We start from the raw sequence: 15,485 nt of genomic DNA, 5'->3' as shown, positions 1-15,485 counted from the left end.
AGATTCCTGGCGTAATTCGTCTAAACCTCATCCAGCTGCACCAAACTTACCACGATTCAAAATTCGCAGTCTTTCCGCTCAGGCGCTTCGCGCAGGCGGTCGATTCGACATTCTGCTTTGCCTGAAGACTGCGCGAACCAAAACATTCCGCCTCTTAGGCTATCGGCCCAATACTTGTGAAATTCCTTCTCCCGTGGATCTGGAAGCCCTTGTCTGCAGAATGCTCTGATAGCGTTATATACCCTCGTTTCCGACAGATACAAGTAATGCATGTCCCCCAAAACTTCCGGTCTTCGCGCACCTCTGTTACCCATGCTCAAGATGGTCCCAGAAGGCAAGAAACCGAAGCTTTCATGTCTATAAGTAACCATTCCCGGGCGCCACGCTGCAGATAGGGTCGTTGAATTGAACGTCGCCCGGGGTGATTGCAGTGCATCATCGTACTCCATTACTGGACCCGTGTGCTGTGCTAAAAGGATCGCCTCGACTATGTCTGGTGGTTGAAACATCGCCATCTTGGTTTGGAGACGACGACGCAACAGTCTACCGGCCGAAACTTCGTACGCTTGTTGACCCACTCTTGTCCTCCCAATACCACTAGTCTGACCATCTCCATGTAACACACGGAAGGCGACCGGTAACATGGCGTGGTAGAGGAACTCGTAGACCTCAAGCAGGTCAAGCTCATCGAGTAGTGACCGTTTACCCCATCGAGCTTCATCATGCTGAAGCATTGCTTCGAACGCAGATTTTGCCTTCTCCGCAATCATAGGTGTAGCGCAATTCAGGGATATCAAACACCAACGATGCTGCTGCAGAACCCAGTTTAAGGTAAGCGCAACATAGAAACGATCTGTCTGTTCTGCGTCAAAGGAATCCATGTGAGTGTCGCGGTTCGGCAGTGCGTCAACTCGTACTCCCTCGAAGCCCATGTTAGTAATATAAATATAGTGTCGATGCAGAGCAGCAAGTTGCAACTCATCGTGCTGACCCCACATCCAGGGGTTAAGGTAACTCATTTTGCTTGCGGTTTGTTTGGTGTAGAGATGTTGAATTTCCCGCAGTCCTTGCCAGCGTGCGAGAATATCGAAGATTTCGGTATCGGTGATGCGCCACTCATATTCAGGAGATTTCCAAGATGGACACGTAGCCCGAGAGAGATCGACAGCACCTGGATCTGGACCTTGGTCAGAGGTAGGGAGGCTCGGATCTTTACATTGCGGAAATATTCCGTTTTCTGTAAAGTGTTCTAAGATATGATGATGGGCGACGAGCAAGTTGCATAGTTGCTTATCAAAGCGATGGACTTTCGAATTCACCTGATATTTGTTAGTCTTGTAGGATTTTATGTAGGTATATGGTACAATTATCATGCCCATGATCCTCTTGTAGACACCATCAAGATCCATGACCTGATTGATTCTTTTACAGGTGCGAGCCAAGTGATGAGCATCATCAATAGTGCCGAGATGTTTGTATATCTCCTCTAGAATCTCAAACGGGAGCATCTCTAAGCACGGACGAATGATAATTTTGGGTGCTGATGCATTTCCCATGACTGCTAGAGCGCATGTGCCGTTGTGACTGTTTTGGCATCTACAGCGTTATCCGATATTCTATGTTGAACAATCTAGCTGGCAGCCGTCCACGAGGAGATAGCTATGGTACTAAAAGAAGACAGACTACTGTCAGACCTCCACCGTGGTAGAAAAATACACTAATGATTCTTGACGTGACTTTGGCGGTATACGTTGTTGCCTGTGTGGCGTTGGACCTTAAGGTGACACCACCTGCGCGCATCTGCCTAGCTGCCGAGTACGCGTGGCCCAATCAAGAATCAATGTTACGAGTAGACTGATAAGGCATTGAGGTCGCTATATTCCACAATCTAGAGTTATTTGCGGCGGTTGAGCCTAGGTGACATCAGACATTCGATTTCATGTGCTCGATTTTGACCATTTCAAGAGTTTCTATCATGCCACTGAAGCATCCCGAGAACTGCCTATGAACTTCCTGGGCCACCGAGGAGGGCAAATCTTCGCACAATGCTTGGACCTATCTCGTCATATTCGGCCTTAGTATGGCAGTAGCTTCGAAATTCTGGCGTCTGGCCTAGCAAGCTCCCTCCAAACCAAGGACCATGCCTTTGTCGCTTGTGAGTGATTACTTGCACATCTAGGCCACCACTCTTGGCTCCTCCGCTCCTGACTTCCGACGCCTTGATACGGCCTTCTACCATGTGCTTGATATCCCTTTGTAGTCGTCGCCCGAAGTCTTTGTAGAGAGTGGAGCCTCCGCTCAGCACAATATTCTTGTAAAGACCGCGCCGTACGTCTATCGGACTGGACTGAATGACGGTATCGACGATGTTCGGTAATGGAGTAAGGAAGTCGGACGAGTAGATTTCTGGGTTGAAGAATATCTCGGGCGCTAGGAATCGCTCGTAGCCGACATCGACTGTCACCGCTCTGCCGTTCGGTTGCGTGACTGTGTGTTTCACGAAACGGTCAGGTTCCCGATCGAAGCGTGCGAATTCCTTTACGATATCCGGGGAAACATAACAGAATTCCTCCTTGATGCGCTCGGCGGTCTTCAAGCTGCTGTCTGGCTCGCCACGGTCACGCAGGAGTGATTGAACAAAGTATGTAATATCACGTCCAGCAATGGGAACACTCTTAATCGATGAGGCAATTACGTAACCTTCGGCAACAGGGATGACATGAGTTACACCCTCACCAGAGTCGATTACGGTGCCTGTCAAGGAGCGATCTTGGACTTTTGAAGAGGTCCAAGATGCCGCTAGAGCTAGCACTGCCTGAACAGCAATATAAAGACCAGCGACGTTGAACGACTCGAACATGATCTCAGCCGTAGCCTCACGATTTTCAGGAGGATTAAGAGGCTGTGCATTCGCTTAGTTTTCAGGGCGTTTGGAATAGCACACAAAAAGCTTACCGGCTCGGTCAGTAGGAAGTAGTGGTCTTCTGGCTCAACCCGAAGATACTTGAAAATAGAATTGGACCAGAAACGCTCCATATGATCCTGTTCAAAGAGTGGTCAGCAAGCTTCCTTGCGCAGGTGTCAACTGACGTACCCAGTTCTCTACTTGACCATGCCGTATAGGATAGTGTATACCGTACCCTAAGTCATCAGTATAACGGTAAGGAGAACTCTCGAGTAGATGGTGATCGCATACCGGGTCCTGCGGAAGCAGCGAGAGCCTCGTCGCCAATGAAGAAGTCCAAATCTTCCGTGCCCCTCTTTCCTGATAGATTACCACCCTGTCCAGCGCCCCCTGTAAGAAACGAGGGTTTGTTGGCCACAGCTGGTCGACCTGAACCAGAGCCTCCAGAGCCTCCAGCAGGGCCTTTTGTTGCAATAGCTGTGGGGAAGACGAACGACGGGGAGTCATTTCCGGCAAAGCCTGAGTGACGTTAGGACAACCGAGATGAGTTGTGGAATATTGCGACGAGCTGACCTAGCTTCGAGTACCCCGTACCGCTAGTTGAATCGGTTAGCACTTTATGCAAATGTAGCGCATCGTTATGGGTTGAGCGACGTGGAGGGGACAGAGGTGGATCCAACTTACTTGTCCATGACAACGGCCGGAGTTTGGGGTGCCATACTGGCGAACTCGGTTGTGTGAGAACCAAGTAGGGGTGGCAATTAGACGTTGGAAGTGTAATACTGCGCAAACGAAAGCTGCACAGGACAAAGTCGCATAAACTGTCGCCTGGCGCTGACGACGTACGCAGGAAGGTAGCCCACTGGCCGCCAGCGGGAACGTGGTGGGCAGAGTTCCGCTCGTCCTCGCCCCGCTTCCGCTAACGCCAAGTTATGCCAAGCTCTCTTTGAGCGGAAAACGTGCAGGGCCAGCATGTCGAATAGCTTCACTTCAAGCTTATCTAAGTCAACTGCAATGTTTCGGTTTGTAGTGGTATAACATACATAGCGCGTTCCGTCTATCTACTCTCAGCATGCTGGACAAGAGTGAGCCTGGACACATCCCATCACTTTGGACTGTCCTTGGAAGTTGGTGTAGAGAATTGCCCATCGTCACTTCGGTCTTCACATTGCAGGTAGAGTGAGCCCATGCTTGATGCGTTGGGGCATCACGATTGAGGTCTACGAGCACAATCAGTCCATGCTTCTGAGCTACTTCCGCTCTGTTTTCTCTCACTTCACCCGCACTCACCCACCTACCTGTTCCTTCGGCTGGCATCTCTCAGTCTCAGCATTAATCTCTAGCAGTGCTATCTCCCTCGGTCTCTTGTTCCACATTTTACCGAGACCGTCACTCTTTCACTGTCATTATACACCTAAAACACGCAACCTACGTCCTCTTAACTCGGTATATCTCATTCTCTGAATTTACTCTCCTGCGTTTGCATTTCATTTCATGACAGCGGTGACCTACACTGTGCGAACTCTAAACCGGCAGCCAACGTGAGCTGCCTGGAGCTGCGACAACGACTAAGCGAGGAGCCGCTTTTAAACCCTTGCCTCAAATCAGAAAGTCAAACACAGCTACCTCTCCTTACCATCGATCAACCCTGACGTCCCTGAGAGTGTCCCTTTGCAAGTCTGCGCATTCCGACTCCAAGACGGCTGCCCGTAGAAGGAACAACTTGAGCCGTTTTTTTGCGAGAAAACGAATACCTTCTTTCCGAAATCATTTCAAGCGCATCATTAGGAGCATCGTTGTCGTCACCAAGATAGCTGTTGGACCGATGATGGGCGGGCGATCACACAAAGGTAATGATATCGCGGCAGTCTTCGTTCATGCTGGTGCTGGCTACCACAGCACTCAGAACGAAGGAATCCATCTACAAGCCTGTAACGAGTAAGTGAAGCAAGCTCCTCTAATGGATACGGATCGTCGTACTATGGTATTATTACGTGGGAACAAGTGGCTGACTGTTATAGCGCGGCCAAAGCGGCAATGGCGATCATGAGGACTGGAGGGAATGCAGTCGATGGTGTTGAGATGGCGATCAAAGTTCTGGAAGACCGCGAAATCACTAACGCCGGATACGGGAGTAACTTGGCTATCGATGGCACGGTCGAATGTGATGCCTCGATCGTGGACCATCATGGGCGTAGCGGGGGAGTGGGTGCGGTATCTCGTAGGTTCTCAGTTCATGGTCGGAATGCAGGCTGACTTGACTAATTTAGAAATCAAAAACCCTATATCTCTGGCCCGCACTGTACTCGATCACACCACAAAACACCTCACGTTACGGCGCGTGCCACCCAATCTACTAGTGTCTCAGGGTGCGACAGACTTCGCTTTTGAGCACGGCATACCTATCTTGAATCCGAGCGCTCTAGTCTCTCCAGCCGCACATGAACGCTGGGTACGGTGGAGGTCTGATCTCAAAAACGCTGATAGAAAAGCGAAACATACACAGTCCTCGTTGGCTCCCTCCAGTACGAGACCAAAGTCTGAGTCCGAACCAGTGCAGATCAATCACCCAAGAGGACGAGAACCGACAAGAGACTCACGGCGAGAGGCCACACTCAAGCATAGTCCTTCTAGAGCATCATCCTCATCAGATCTTCAACGCAGTGATGACTTGAACTCCTCCGGCTCTTCACAATCCACGCCGGATCTTCCGCGCACGCCTGTTCGAGGCGGCCATGATTATGTCGATTCCCGGGGAACTCTCGCAACTCCAGCTTCTCCTTCAGCCCATGAATCATCCACCAGTGCCTTCATCAACAGCACTCAGAAAGTCCCAACGATGCGTAACTACTCGTCATATTCATCTGCAAAGAGTAGGGTGAGCTCAAATCAGGCAAACACCGATATTTCCGGCAGTACAATCCCTGGGTCGCGTTGGCATGATGGCTCTAGTGGCGAAGACTCCAGCTCGTCCCCATCATCATCAGGCACTCTAGTCCTTCCATCCATTACTCCGAGTCCAACTCACGGAAGCCCTGTGAGCCACGAGCGCTCTCATTTGACCACGTCGACAGAGGAAGATGAGTCTCCTCTACAACCATCTCCCACAGAATCTTTGAATGCTCCAATACCAGTATCATCTTTGGGCCAGGAAGGCGACGAGCGCGAAGATCATATCACGGATACAGTCGGAGCTATTGCCATTGACAGATGGGGCAATATTGCTTGTGGGTCATCATCCGGTGGTATTGGCATGAAGTATCGCGGGCGTGTTGGTCCAGCAGCGCTCGTCGGAATTGGCTCAGCGGTCATACCGGTCAATCCCGACGACCGTAGCAAGACTTGTGTAGCAACTGTAACCAGCGGAACGGGTGAGCACATGGCGACTACACTGGCTGCGACTATATGTGCGCAGCGCCTATACCACAGCATAAAGACCAAAGGAGCGGGCTATGAATCTGTAGATGACGATGACGCGATACGTTCCATGATCGAGCACGACTTTATGGGTCACCCAAGCGTGCAGAATAGCAATTCTGCAGGAGCAATTGGCGTCCTAGGCGCGAAGAAGACTCGCGACGGTATATTCTTCTACTATGCGCATAACACCGATTCATTCGTATGTCCTCTTACTACGAGTTCTGAGCTATTGCTAAAAAAATCTATACAGGCTCTCTCTTCGATGCACTCTGATGAGTCCAAGCCGGTCTGCGCCATGTCTAGGAGCACAGGTAGTGGCTCGATCGCGCATGGAGGGCGTGCTGTTCGCCCGCGGAAAAAAAGGTAGCACGCATATTGACCTGGATTGTACCAAGCACTTCCCTGACAACCATTGTCCACTGTATACCTCGACCCTATAACCTAAGTAGGGGTCCATCCCGTTCAAGGACCATACACAAACCTCTCTTTTCCACATCTTAGCAACGCGAACAACTCTGATGGGAGATGAATGGTAGCTAAGTGATACGGTTCGCGGAGGCGTGATCAGGCGCATGGCCTTTGTTGAACATCTCAAACATTGTGGACTTGACCTGTAATTCGGATGATAGATCAAGTTCGATACTGGCCCGTCTATTTGAAGTGCCCTACTGGAATTCTTCTTCTCGTGCCAAGCCTCTATATACATCGTTCCAATGCATCCACTTTATCTGTTCAAACGCCACGCAATGCAATGCAGTTGATAATGCAACACAAAACCTGTTTCCGCTCCCTGTTCTCTACAACTCAAGCAGGCCCTGGAGTACCACTTGGCGTTACGCCCGCTGAAGCGCCATCTCCGGCTGCCCGTTTCTTCTTCTTTTTCTTTCGCTGAATCAAGGCTGGAGGTTTTGGTAATGTCGAAGCCATAGAGAGCTGATTACCGCAAGTTAAGCACTGGTTATGCTCAGGAGGTCCACAGAAAACTATACACTCGTTAGCTTCCCATTCACGCCACCGTTACGATCCTTTCAAGTCTTACTACTCAAACACACCGAGCACACCCACCCTAACTCCACAATCTTCTCGTGGCAGAAACACGCTGCCCGAAAGTCTACAGCTCCGCCACTTGGCAGCACCAGAAAATCCCGCGCTGTTGCATCTGGCAAGAAGCTCATCATTAGGTATTGTAGAAGCCCTGCCGGCTCCTGTGCCTCCATGTACACTCCACCGGTCGCGTCGCACGCTTGCTGCAAGAAAACTGTATCTCCCGCGATCTTCAGGATATCAATTGGGATCCGCTGACGTTGCGCCGCGAAGATGGCGTTCATTACCGGTATGTATTGCGCAGCTAGATCGCCGCTGACGCTCAGCACCAGTATGCGGGACGTGAGCGTGGTACGAGCGCGGCTTGTAGTTCCGTCATTTGCGTCCATGAAAGTGGGCGACGGGTCGGCGACGTTGAGGGATGCAGAGGGGTCGGTCGGGGGCGCGTGAGCGAGGGCGGCTTTGGCGATGTATGTGAGGGCTGTGGTCAGGGCGCCGGAGATGAGGGTTGTGGTTGTGCTGGACAGGTCGGACGAGGTGGTGGATGCGAGGAGGGCGGAAAGGTTGGCGAGAATTTGCTGCTCGACGATACGAAAGGGGCGGTATTTGTTTGCGTCATCGTGGGCGGAGTGAGTGCCGTTGGATGCGCCGTTTGGGCGGGGAGAAGCGGGTCTGGTAAGGTTGTGAGATGGGGGCTTTGGGGTTGGGTAGAGCCATTGGATCTTCTGCGAATGAGAAGCGAGGACTGCGACTTCGTTTGAGTGGTTGAAGGCGAGGTGGGCGTTGATGAAGACGAGGAGGTTTGCGATGGCTTTTTGGAGTGGCAGGGTAGGTTCGAGATGCGCCCATGCGTGAGGGTTTGTGTCGAGAATTATAGTGAGGAGAGACGGAGGAGGAGCTGAGAGGTTCATCAGTCATACTGTACGGCATCGTGAGCCTGGAGTAATACGCACCATCTGGTGACCTGAAGGTCCGGTCGGTCGCATCAATAGCGTTCATATTGAAAGGTTGATGCAGCTCTGTCTGCGGAGCCAGAACCCGCGCATTGAGGTTTAGTAGCTGGTTACTAGAAGCCTCAATCGGCTTCGACGATTTAAGCTTGAGCACAAGCAGTCGTTCGCGTGACAGGTGTGGAGAGCAATGTTATTGCTTGAGTGAGATCACCCAGAGTCATGGAGCGGAGAAGACTCCGAAACGTTTCGCGCCTGCTCCTTAGCATTCGCGTTGATAGTACGCGCCGCTTAGTATCAATACATTACATCAGATTCCACGAAGCACAAAATCTCAAGCCTCTTTGGTATGTATCTACTTATCAGCGACTTGAGCTACATCGTTCACACGAACGTCCACACTTGTCTTTTCCGGCACGCCAATAGCCACAGTGACTGCAGTATCAGCTTCAACACCGCTTTCCTTTCCATCCTCATCCACAGCTTTAGCTGAACTGGATGCACTCGTTGGCCTTTCAGGTTCCACCTTCGGAGGGTTTGCGATCAGATCCTCCTCAAGCTCCCTGAGGTACTTGCTACCACAATCAGTTGCATTACCGGGCGTCCACTTGTACGGCTTGGTCTCCAGGTCGCCGCCAAAGTTGACTTTGATTGTCAAGTTCTGCCTCGATGTCCCAACCACAGGGTACAAACGCCCGGTGACTTCGGCAAAAGCGTAATGAGTGGGAGGTTTCTCTTGAGACAAGGTCCGAAGCAGTTCGCCATTCTTGGTGTAGAAAACTTTGTTATTTGTGAAATCGATACCGCAGCCCACAACGTCTGCATGGCCAAAATTTCCAATAAAGTGACCTCTTGCATGCAGACCTGCGTGAGGTTTGTCACCTGAAACGACAGGCCACAGACTTCCATCATCGCCGTGGTATCCCCAAGCTGGATTGCGAGGCCAGCTGCGGCCAGGAAGCCAGCCTCGTGTTCGGGCCGTGTGGGGACAGAGACCAAGTGCAACTTCCCTGTGCAGATGTTAGTCAGTGCCATCTTATCCGAAAAATGAGCCTTACGGGTATTCCTCTGCTGCAGGGGCGTCCGGTGATGGCGCATTTGGGCAGTCAACTTCGATCTCATAGTAGAAACCGTCTATCCCGGCGGGTATGGGATGATTGGCCAAGAGTGAGCCTTCGCATTTCTCTGGTCAGAAGATTAGTAACGGAGATGAAAAGTCTGCAGTAAGGGGGTGTACTTGTCATCGCTGTCATGCTGGTGCCGTCCCCTGAGACGTCGAAGATCTTCGGTAGCGTATTCACCAACCCACTAGGTCGAATGCCAGTCACAGCCCGTTTCGATGATAGCAGAGAGGCGGCTTCATCTTGCCCACATTGCCGAGCAACTTGCACGGAGGTCCAACCGTGTTCATCCTGTAGTAACGGATCGGCACCTTTATCCATTAATTTGTTGAGAACTGCCAAATTTCCTCTTATTGCAGCTGAATGTAAGAGTTCGGTTCCACTAATCTTAGACGGGTCCGCATCTAACAGCTTGAGCGCAACAAATTCGTAATCCTGTGTCCTAGTGTCTCTCCAGGATGCTAAGCATGTTTTGAGTGGCGTGTCCCCTCTCCTATCAAGAATGTTGATATTCACGCCTTTGCTTAAGATGAATTCAACGACCTCCTTTTGGCCATTGTGGGCAGCTGCATGTAGGGGTGTCCATTGCTGTTTCTTATCTTGAGTCTCAAGAACAGCTATGTCTAAACCCAACTTCTCAAATAATGCTTCGACGATTTTATGGTGTCCCCGCGCTGCGGCCTTCCGGATAGGCGATTTTCCATCAGAGTTGGCGAGTCCCAGTACGGTGAGACCATCAGTGCCAAGCCTATCTATCAGCGCAAGAGCTGTTGTATCTGTTTTAGCTTCACAACTGTAGTATAGAGGAGTGCAGCCTCTGTCATCCACGGCTGACATCTGAGCTCCATGTTCGATAAGAAGAAGCACGAGATCTGTATTGCCTGCTCGACAGGCCATGTGCAAAGCGGTGATTTTATTGACCTAAGATCATAAGCAGTTGCCAAAGTCAAGTCCGATTGGCCGAAGAGTCATCAGAAACTCACATCATCATCTGTCACGTCAGCACCATTCTTGATCAATATCTTGGCGACTTCAACATTTCCAGACCAACAAAGCTCGTATAGTGGCCCTGAATACCAATCAATACAGAACAGTCTGATACCAGGCGATACTTACGCTGTCCGGTCTTATCCTCCGCGTTGACATTGGCACCACCGCTGATCATGATATCTACCAGCTCGAGGGGTGAATCCTGTTTCCACGTCATCATCAGGAAATGTAATGGTGTTTCACCACTATTGTCCTCGAGGTTCGGATCAGCACCTGCAGCCAAAAGTGCCTTAAGTACAGCTGGATCATCACAATTGCCACAGCAATAGTGCAGAGAGCCTGCACCCCAGGCCAGGTCAACACCCTTGGCATCAGCGCCATTGTCCAAGAATATCTGGATGGCTTCAATTTTAGGGTTCTGCCAGAACAAGCGTAAAAAGGGAGTACGCGCCGTCCTTTTGTCGAGGTTATTGGGGTCGGAACCTGCTTTCAAAAGAAGCTCAAGGAGTCTTAGGACATTCTTGTGGGCTCTTTCTTCCGTTTTGGAAAAGCCGTAATGCTCAACAGCAAAATCAAGTGCTGTGTAGCCTTCATCTGTGACAGCTGCAAGATCTGCACCCCGCTCGATGAGTCGCCCAGCTAAACTGGTCAGCCCGTATGCCGCGGCTATGTGTATGGGATGAATAGTTTTGATATCAAATATCCATGAAATTGCACTGCCCTGCGCTTGGTTTTTGAGGTTGATCCATGACTGAAAGAAGGGAGAGTCCTTGACGAAGAATGAATCCTGAAGAGCTTCATACTCTTCCCATTCCGGACCCTTTCGGTCTTCCGCTTCCCACAGCTCCTCGACCTTGCACATGTGAAACTGAAAGTAGTGGATCTCGTACCTGAAGCGAGCTCCTGGATCCTGTACATCGTCAGAGTCAGCCTGGACAGGATCCAGAGGATCTATATCAGCATCGCTATCTGTGGCAGATGCGATCTCGGATTCTGCGTCTTGTTCCTTTTCGCTACTTTGGTCGGTGGTAGTATTTCCCGTGTTAATCGGTTCCTCTGATGATTTACCATCTTCTGTCCCTGAAGGTGGTAATTCTGAGCTTTGAGTAGGCTCGACCGTCATATCACCGTCGTTAGTATTTACGTTCTTAGCTTCGCTTTCGTCGTTCTGTTGTTGTTGTTCTTGTTGTTCTTCTTCTTCTCCTGATTTATCATGAGTATCCACCGTCTCCTTGACATCGCGCCTTTCGAAAGACACAAGGAATTCCTGGCGGAAAGATTCACACGACAAATGCTTGACTACACAGGTTTTAGCTCGGAATTTTAGCAGGGATTGCCCACAGAGAGACTCACGTATAGTCGTAGCCATCGTTAAGTGCCCATGCTTCTCTGATAGAGCAAAAGACTTCTGGCTGTTCCCTGTTCTTGTGCAGTTTTTACATAGGCACTGCTCTTCTGTTTGGACTTCAGGCTTTGCTCCAAGAAAATAGTCCGCTACAGTGGCATGTCTCAACTGGATGACCCGAGTCATGGAATCGACCTCTAAGAAGGCAGATCCAGCGGTTCGAATTTGATCCACATGCAGATCCTCTTGAGCTTCTGGCTCTTCAATGGACTCTACATCCCCAGCTTCATGAGATTCTTGTTCTACGACATACTTACGACTATAAGCATCGATCACTTCTGGGACACGAATCTGTCCTTCAGCAAGACAAGTCCATGTCAAGCAGGTCTTCAACAATTCTAAATACGCAGGGTCGATATTTCGAACGGTCTGTTCGTAAGCTGCCTCGAGACCAATAGGGAGCTGTTCTAGATGTCGCTCGAGAGGACGCTGCCAGGGCTGTTTCAAGAATCTGACCGCCAGCTCGACATATCGGAACAAGCTTCCAGCTTTCTCTACAATCTTATCACACGCTGTTGCTCGCTCGTGTGACGTCAGCCCAGGGAGTCTTGCTAGCTCACTTTGGGCATTGAGTTTGATGTCCGGCCCATTGTTCCCTTCTACTTTGATTCTAGGGATTTGTTCAAAGGCAGTCTCAATATCTGCCTCAGGCCGACTACAGATTGCTAACTTAATGTTTGAAGTAGATCCATCCACGAGATACTTGAGCGAGCTCAGTAAACCCTCGGATCGATCAATGCATTCATCCAGAGCATCAACAACGATAAAGATGGGTTTTCCAACTAGTCCGACAAGTCCCCTAAACACTTTAGCAAAGTCAACATCGTCCTTTTTGTTGTCGCCTTTGCTCTCCTTGGAGGAGGTTGACCTGTTTTTAAGAAAATTAGACACAAGCTTGTTCGCTTTCTCGAGCGCTTCTGTCGAGTGATGCTCCAATAGACTGTACATCTGATAGAGTAAATGCTTCAGAATTCGATCAGTCCTCTTCGTCGACTCATCACCAGCGTTGCAAAAGAAATACTGAACATGTGCTCCGGTGTCCTTGGCCCGGTCCTGGAGTTCGTTGATGATGGCAGACATCAGAATGGATTTGCCGAAACCACCCCCTCCTGATACCCATAGGACGCTGCTCTTCTCTGAGACATACCAGGATTTGAACAACTCCATGTCAAAGATCCAAGTACAAGTCTGTGGGGGAGATCTTCTCGAGATTTTGGCTGCATATACTGCTTTCTGATCACTAGACCCGCCAAACTGTTTCATGTTCTCTTCGTAGTTCTTGACAGCAACATCGTGTGGTGTCATCTCTTTCCTCTTCTTGATCTCGTCAATAAGAACTCGCATCTGATCGGCGTTGTCCTGATTTATGCGTAACGACATTTCCATCTTGCTCTTGATCTTGGTCAGATCGCCCATCATTGCTTCTTGGTTAGTCAAACCCGTACGTAGGTAGTAGTCAGACAGTTGTTCGTAAGCTCTTCGAGCGAACTCGGCCATAGTAGTGTCATGATTCTTAATCGACTTTATCTTAGCCTCGAACCTCGTAGAAGCTTGAACCAGCAAGCCTTTACCAATGCGATCTATATTTATGAGATACCTTAAAATATCGAAGTGTGGTAAAGATCGTACTTACATGCTTTATTGTGGCCCATATGTTTCTTCACGGAATATGAAAAATCTAAGATCTCTGTGTAGACTTTAGGAATTCTGTCCGTTACTTGTGAATGGATCTCGTGAAAGGAGTTGACGCCTCTAGAGGGTCCATACATCTTCCCAAAGACGGCACAAGATATCATGATCCCAATTATGTCTGAGCAGGCCTGGCCAAAGATGCTGAAGGTAGAGAAGTCGTCTGCAACGGAGTGCAAGCATAGCCGGATTCCCATCCACGCAAGCCCAACAGACTCTGGTGCGCTCTTAATTGCCAAATCACCAACTTGCATTGCGATCTCGATTTTCTCGAGAATGCCACCTAGAGATGCTGAATACTCCTCCCCAGCAGCTTGCTTAGTAGCTTTGCATAGTTCTCGCGCCTCCTGTGGAGTAGATCTCTCTTTCAGAAAATCGTCGATTTTGCTCTCCGTCTTCTCTCCATCTTTGTCAAGTCTACCAGCCTTGAAGGCCTTGCGCGCTTTCTCCCAGTACAAGCGCTCATAGTTTGGAGTCACCGAATCTGTTGCTGTCGCAATCGCCATATTGCCCACACTTGACGCTGCTCGGGAGGGACTTTGGAAAGCCTGTATCAGACATTCATCGCGGCTGGGTACGCGCTTAGTACTACATCTTTAAATTGGGCACCTATTCAGCTGAACGACTAGTTTACGAGTCGTTAATGCGGGGAAGCAGGATGACAGATATTGCCACGCGTAATCTAGGCCTCATATGAATGGATGTAAATAGCACCAACCCTCATGGTTTTGGGGTCCACGTAGCGTGCTAGCCAATAGACGGTGCGGTGAACGTTGGGTTCTGGACAGCACGTGTAATCTTATCAGACCCCAATTTCAGCCGCAAATCCTTAGTTGATCGGCTCACCCTCGGCTCATCCGTCGTTTTCCTAGAACCTGACGAGCTTGGCATTTTCCATCTCACGCGTGTGCTCTCACCCCAAATCTTCGATAGTTATTTTACCTCTCTATCTCTATATAGAGGTCTATATATTATAATATCTATATAGAACTATAGAGTAGAGTAAGGTAATTATTCCTATATAATTTTTAAGCTCTAAATTATTTAATTTAGTCTATAATAAGAGGGTCTAGTTTCTTAGAGAAGAGGAATAAGGTAGAATATAACGTGGTTTTTATACGGGCCCTCTTTAAAGAACCTTTTAATATTCTTCTCTATCTCTTTAAAGATACTTTATAAGAATAAAATTAAATTATTTAAGGATAGAAATATATCTAATTACTTATTATATCTACTTTTTAAAGTTCTAATATATTTAGAATAGACGTAAAAGTAGAAAGAGCTCTAGGTAGAGAGATGGGGGAGAGAACATGCGTGCACTAATTAGTGCTAGTGACTTAGGTTGGAAAACGACGGATCCGCAACCTCGATCACTTCATCTCCACCAGTCTCGCAGCCAAGAACTCCTTGAACAGGAATGCACTTGTCAGGAGCGTAATGTCTTTTGCAGCGATTCATCGCGATTCATCGCGACTCCGAAGCTCTGGATTCATTCCGATGTCCTTGCGGCCGGTGCTCCGCGATGCTGCGGGACCGCGTCAAGCTTCAATCCGAACATTCGAGCCTTCGAAACGAATCGACTGACCCCAGGTCGGACTGACAGGTACTGTGTCTTTGTCGACGTTCAGCATTATCGTGCCTCGATGTCTCTGACCAAATATATCCGCATCCTGTTCGGTCGAGAGTTGTTCAGTCCTCGGGGTCTGACATGAAACACGTCTCAACGTTTGTTGGTCCGTGGCCTCTCGGACACGCGTCTCGAAGCCAACTCGAAGCCTCGAGAGGTCTATACATCGAAGTTCTGTAGTACCACTCCTACAGTAGCAGGACTGCAATTGCATCTATGGCCCTGTGCGAAATTAATTACTCCAAGCAGAATCTGGGCCTACGCCATCATAGCATCAAAGCTTATTAATCGACACATTTATGTATATGCGGAATGCCAGTGAGACCTCGAAGTG

The 15,485-nt window shown here is 49.4% G+C and overlaps 5 protein-coding genes across 5 annotated transcripts; 1 reads left to right on the top strand and 4 right to left on the bottom strand.

Annotated features, from left to right (window-relative positions):
* Positions 1-56: 56 nt before the first annotated feature.
* Positions 57-1,556, bottom strand: EJ05DRAFT_507521 (uncharacterized protein; the record flags this gene model as incomplete). The annotated part of the gene is made up of 1 exon (XM_033747928.1): positions 57-1,556. The coding sequence occupies one exon, from the start codon at positions 1,554-1,556 to the stop codon at positions 57-59; it is 1,500 nt and encodes a 499-aa protein (XP_033604357.1).
* A 446-nt stretch (positions 1,557-2,002) lies between these two features.
* On the bottom strand, positions 2,003-3,624 carry EJ05DRAFT_491486 (Actin/actin-like protein; the record flags this gene model as incomplete). The annotated part of the gene is made up of 6 exons (XM_033745983.1): positions 2,003-2,902; positions 2,956-3,042; positions 3,095-3,141; positions 3,197-3,424; positions 3,479-3,501; positions 3,590-3,624. The coding sequence occupies 6 exons, from the start codon at positions 3,622-3,624 to the stop codon at positions 2,003-2,005; spliced, it is 1,320 nt and encodes a 439-aa protein (XP_033604356.1).
* A 1,109-nt stretch (positions 3,625-4,733) lies between these two features.
* EJ05DRAFT_496792 (N-terminal nucleophile aminohydrolase) lies at positions 4,734-6,692 on the top strand (the record flags this gene model as incomplete). Its single annotated transcript, XM_033746449.1, has 4 exons — positions 4,734-4,843; positions 4,927-5,126; positions 5,176-6,524; positions 6,576-6,692. The coding sequence occupies 4 exons, from the start codon at positions 4,734-4,736 to the stop codon at positions 6,690-6,692; spliced, it is 1,776 nt and encodes a 591-aa protein (XP_033604355.1).
* Positions 6,693-7,129: 437 nt separating this feature from the next.
* EJ05DRAFT_496791 (transcription factor Tfb4) lies at positions 7,130-8,368 on the bottom strand (the record flags this gene model as incomplete). The annotated part of the gene is made up of 3 exons (XM_033746448.1): positions 7,130-7,308; positions 7,365-8,267; positions 8,323-8,368. 3 exons carry the CDS (start codon positions 8,366-8,368, stop codon positions 7,130-7,132), a joined length of 1,128 nt encoding a protein of 375 aa, XP_033604354.1.
* A 306-nt stretch (positions 8,369-8,674) lies between these two features.
* Positions 8,675-14,030, bottom strand: EJ05DRAFT_496790 (uncharacterized protein; the record flags this gene model as incomplete). The annotated part of the gene is made up of 7 exons (XM_033746447.1): positions 8,675-9,329; positions 9,378-9,504; positions 9,557-10,361; positions 10,424-10,509; positions 10,557-11,729; positions 11,784-13,415; positions 13,469-14,030. 7 exons carry the CDS (start codon positions 14,028-14,030, stop codon positions 8,675-8,677), a joined length of 5,040 nt encoding a protein of 1,679 aa, XP_033604353.1.
* Positions 14,031-15,485: the final 1,455 nt, after the last annotated feature.

The sequence above is a fragment of the Pseudovirgaria hyperparasitica genome, assembly GCF_010093815.1.
Source record: "Pseudovirgaria hyperparasitica strain CBS 121739 unplaced genomic scaffold EJ05scaffold_2, whole genome shotgun sequence".
Classification (NCBI taxonomy): domain Eukaryota; kingdom Fungi; phylum Ascomycota; class Dothideomycetes; order Acrospermales; family Acrospermaceae; genus Pseudovirgaria; species Pseudovirgaria hyperparasitica.
The sequence above is the reverse complement of the archived record's forward strand: the minus strand, read 5'-3'. Positions and strand labels throughout refer to the sequence as shown.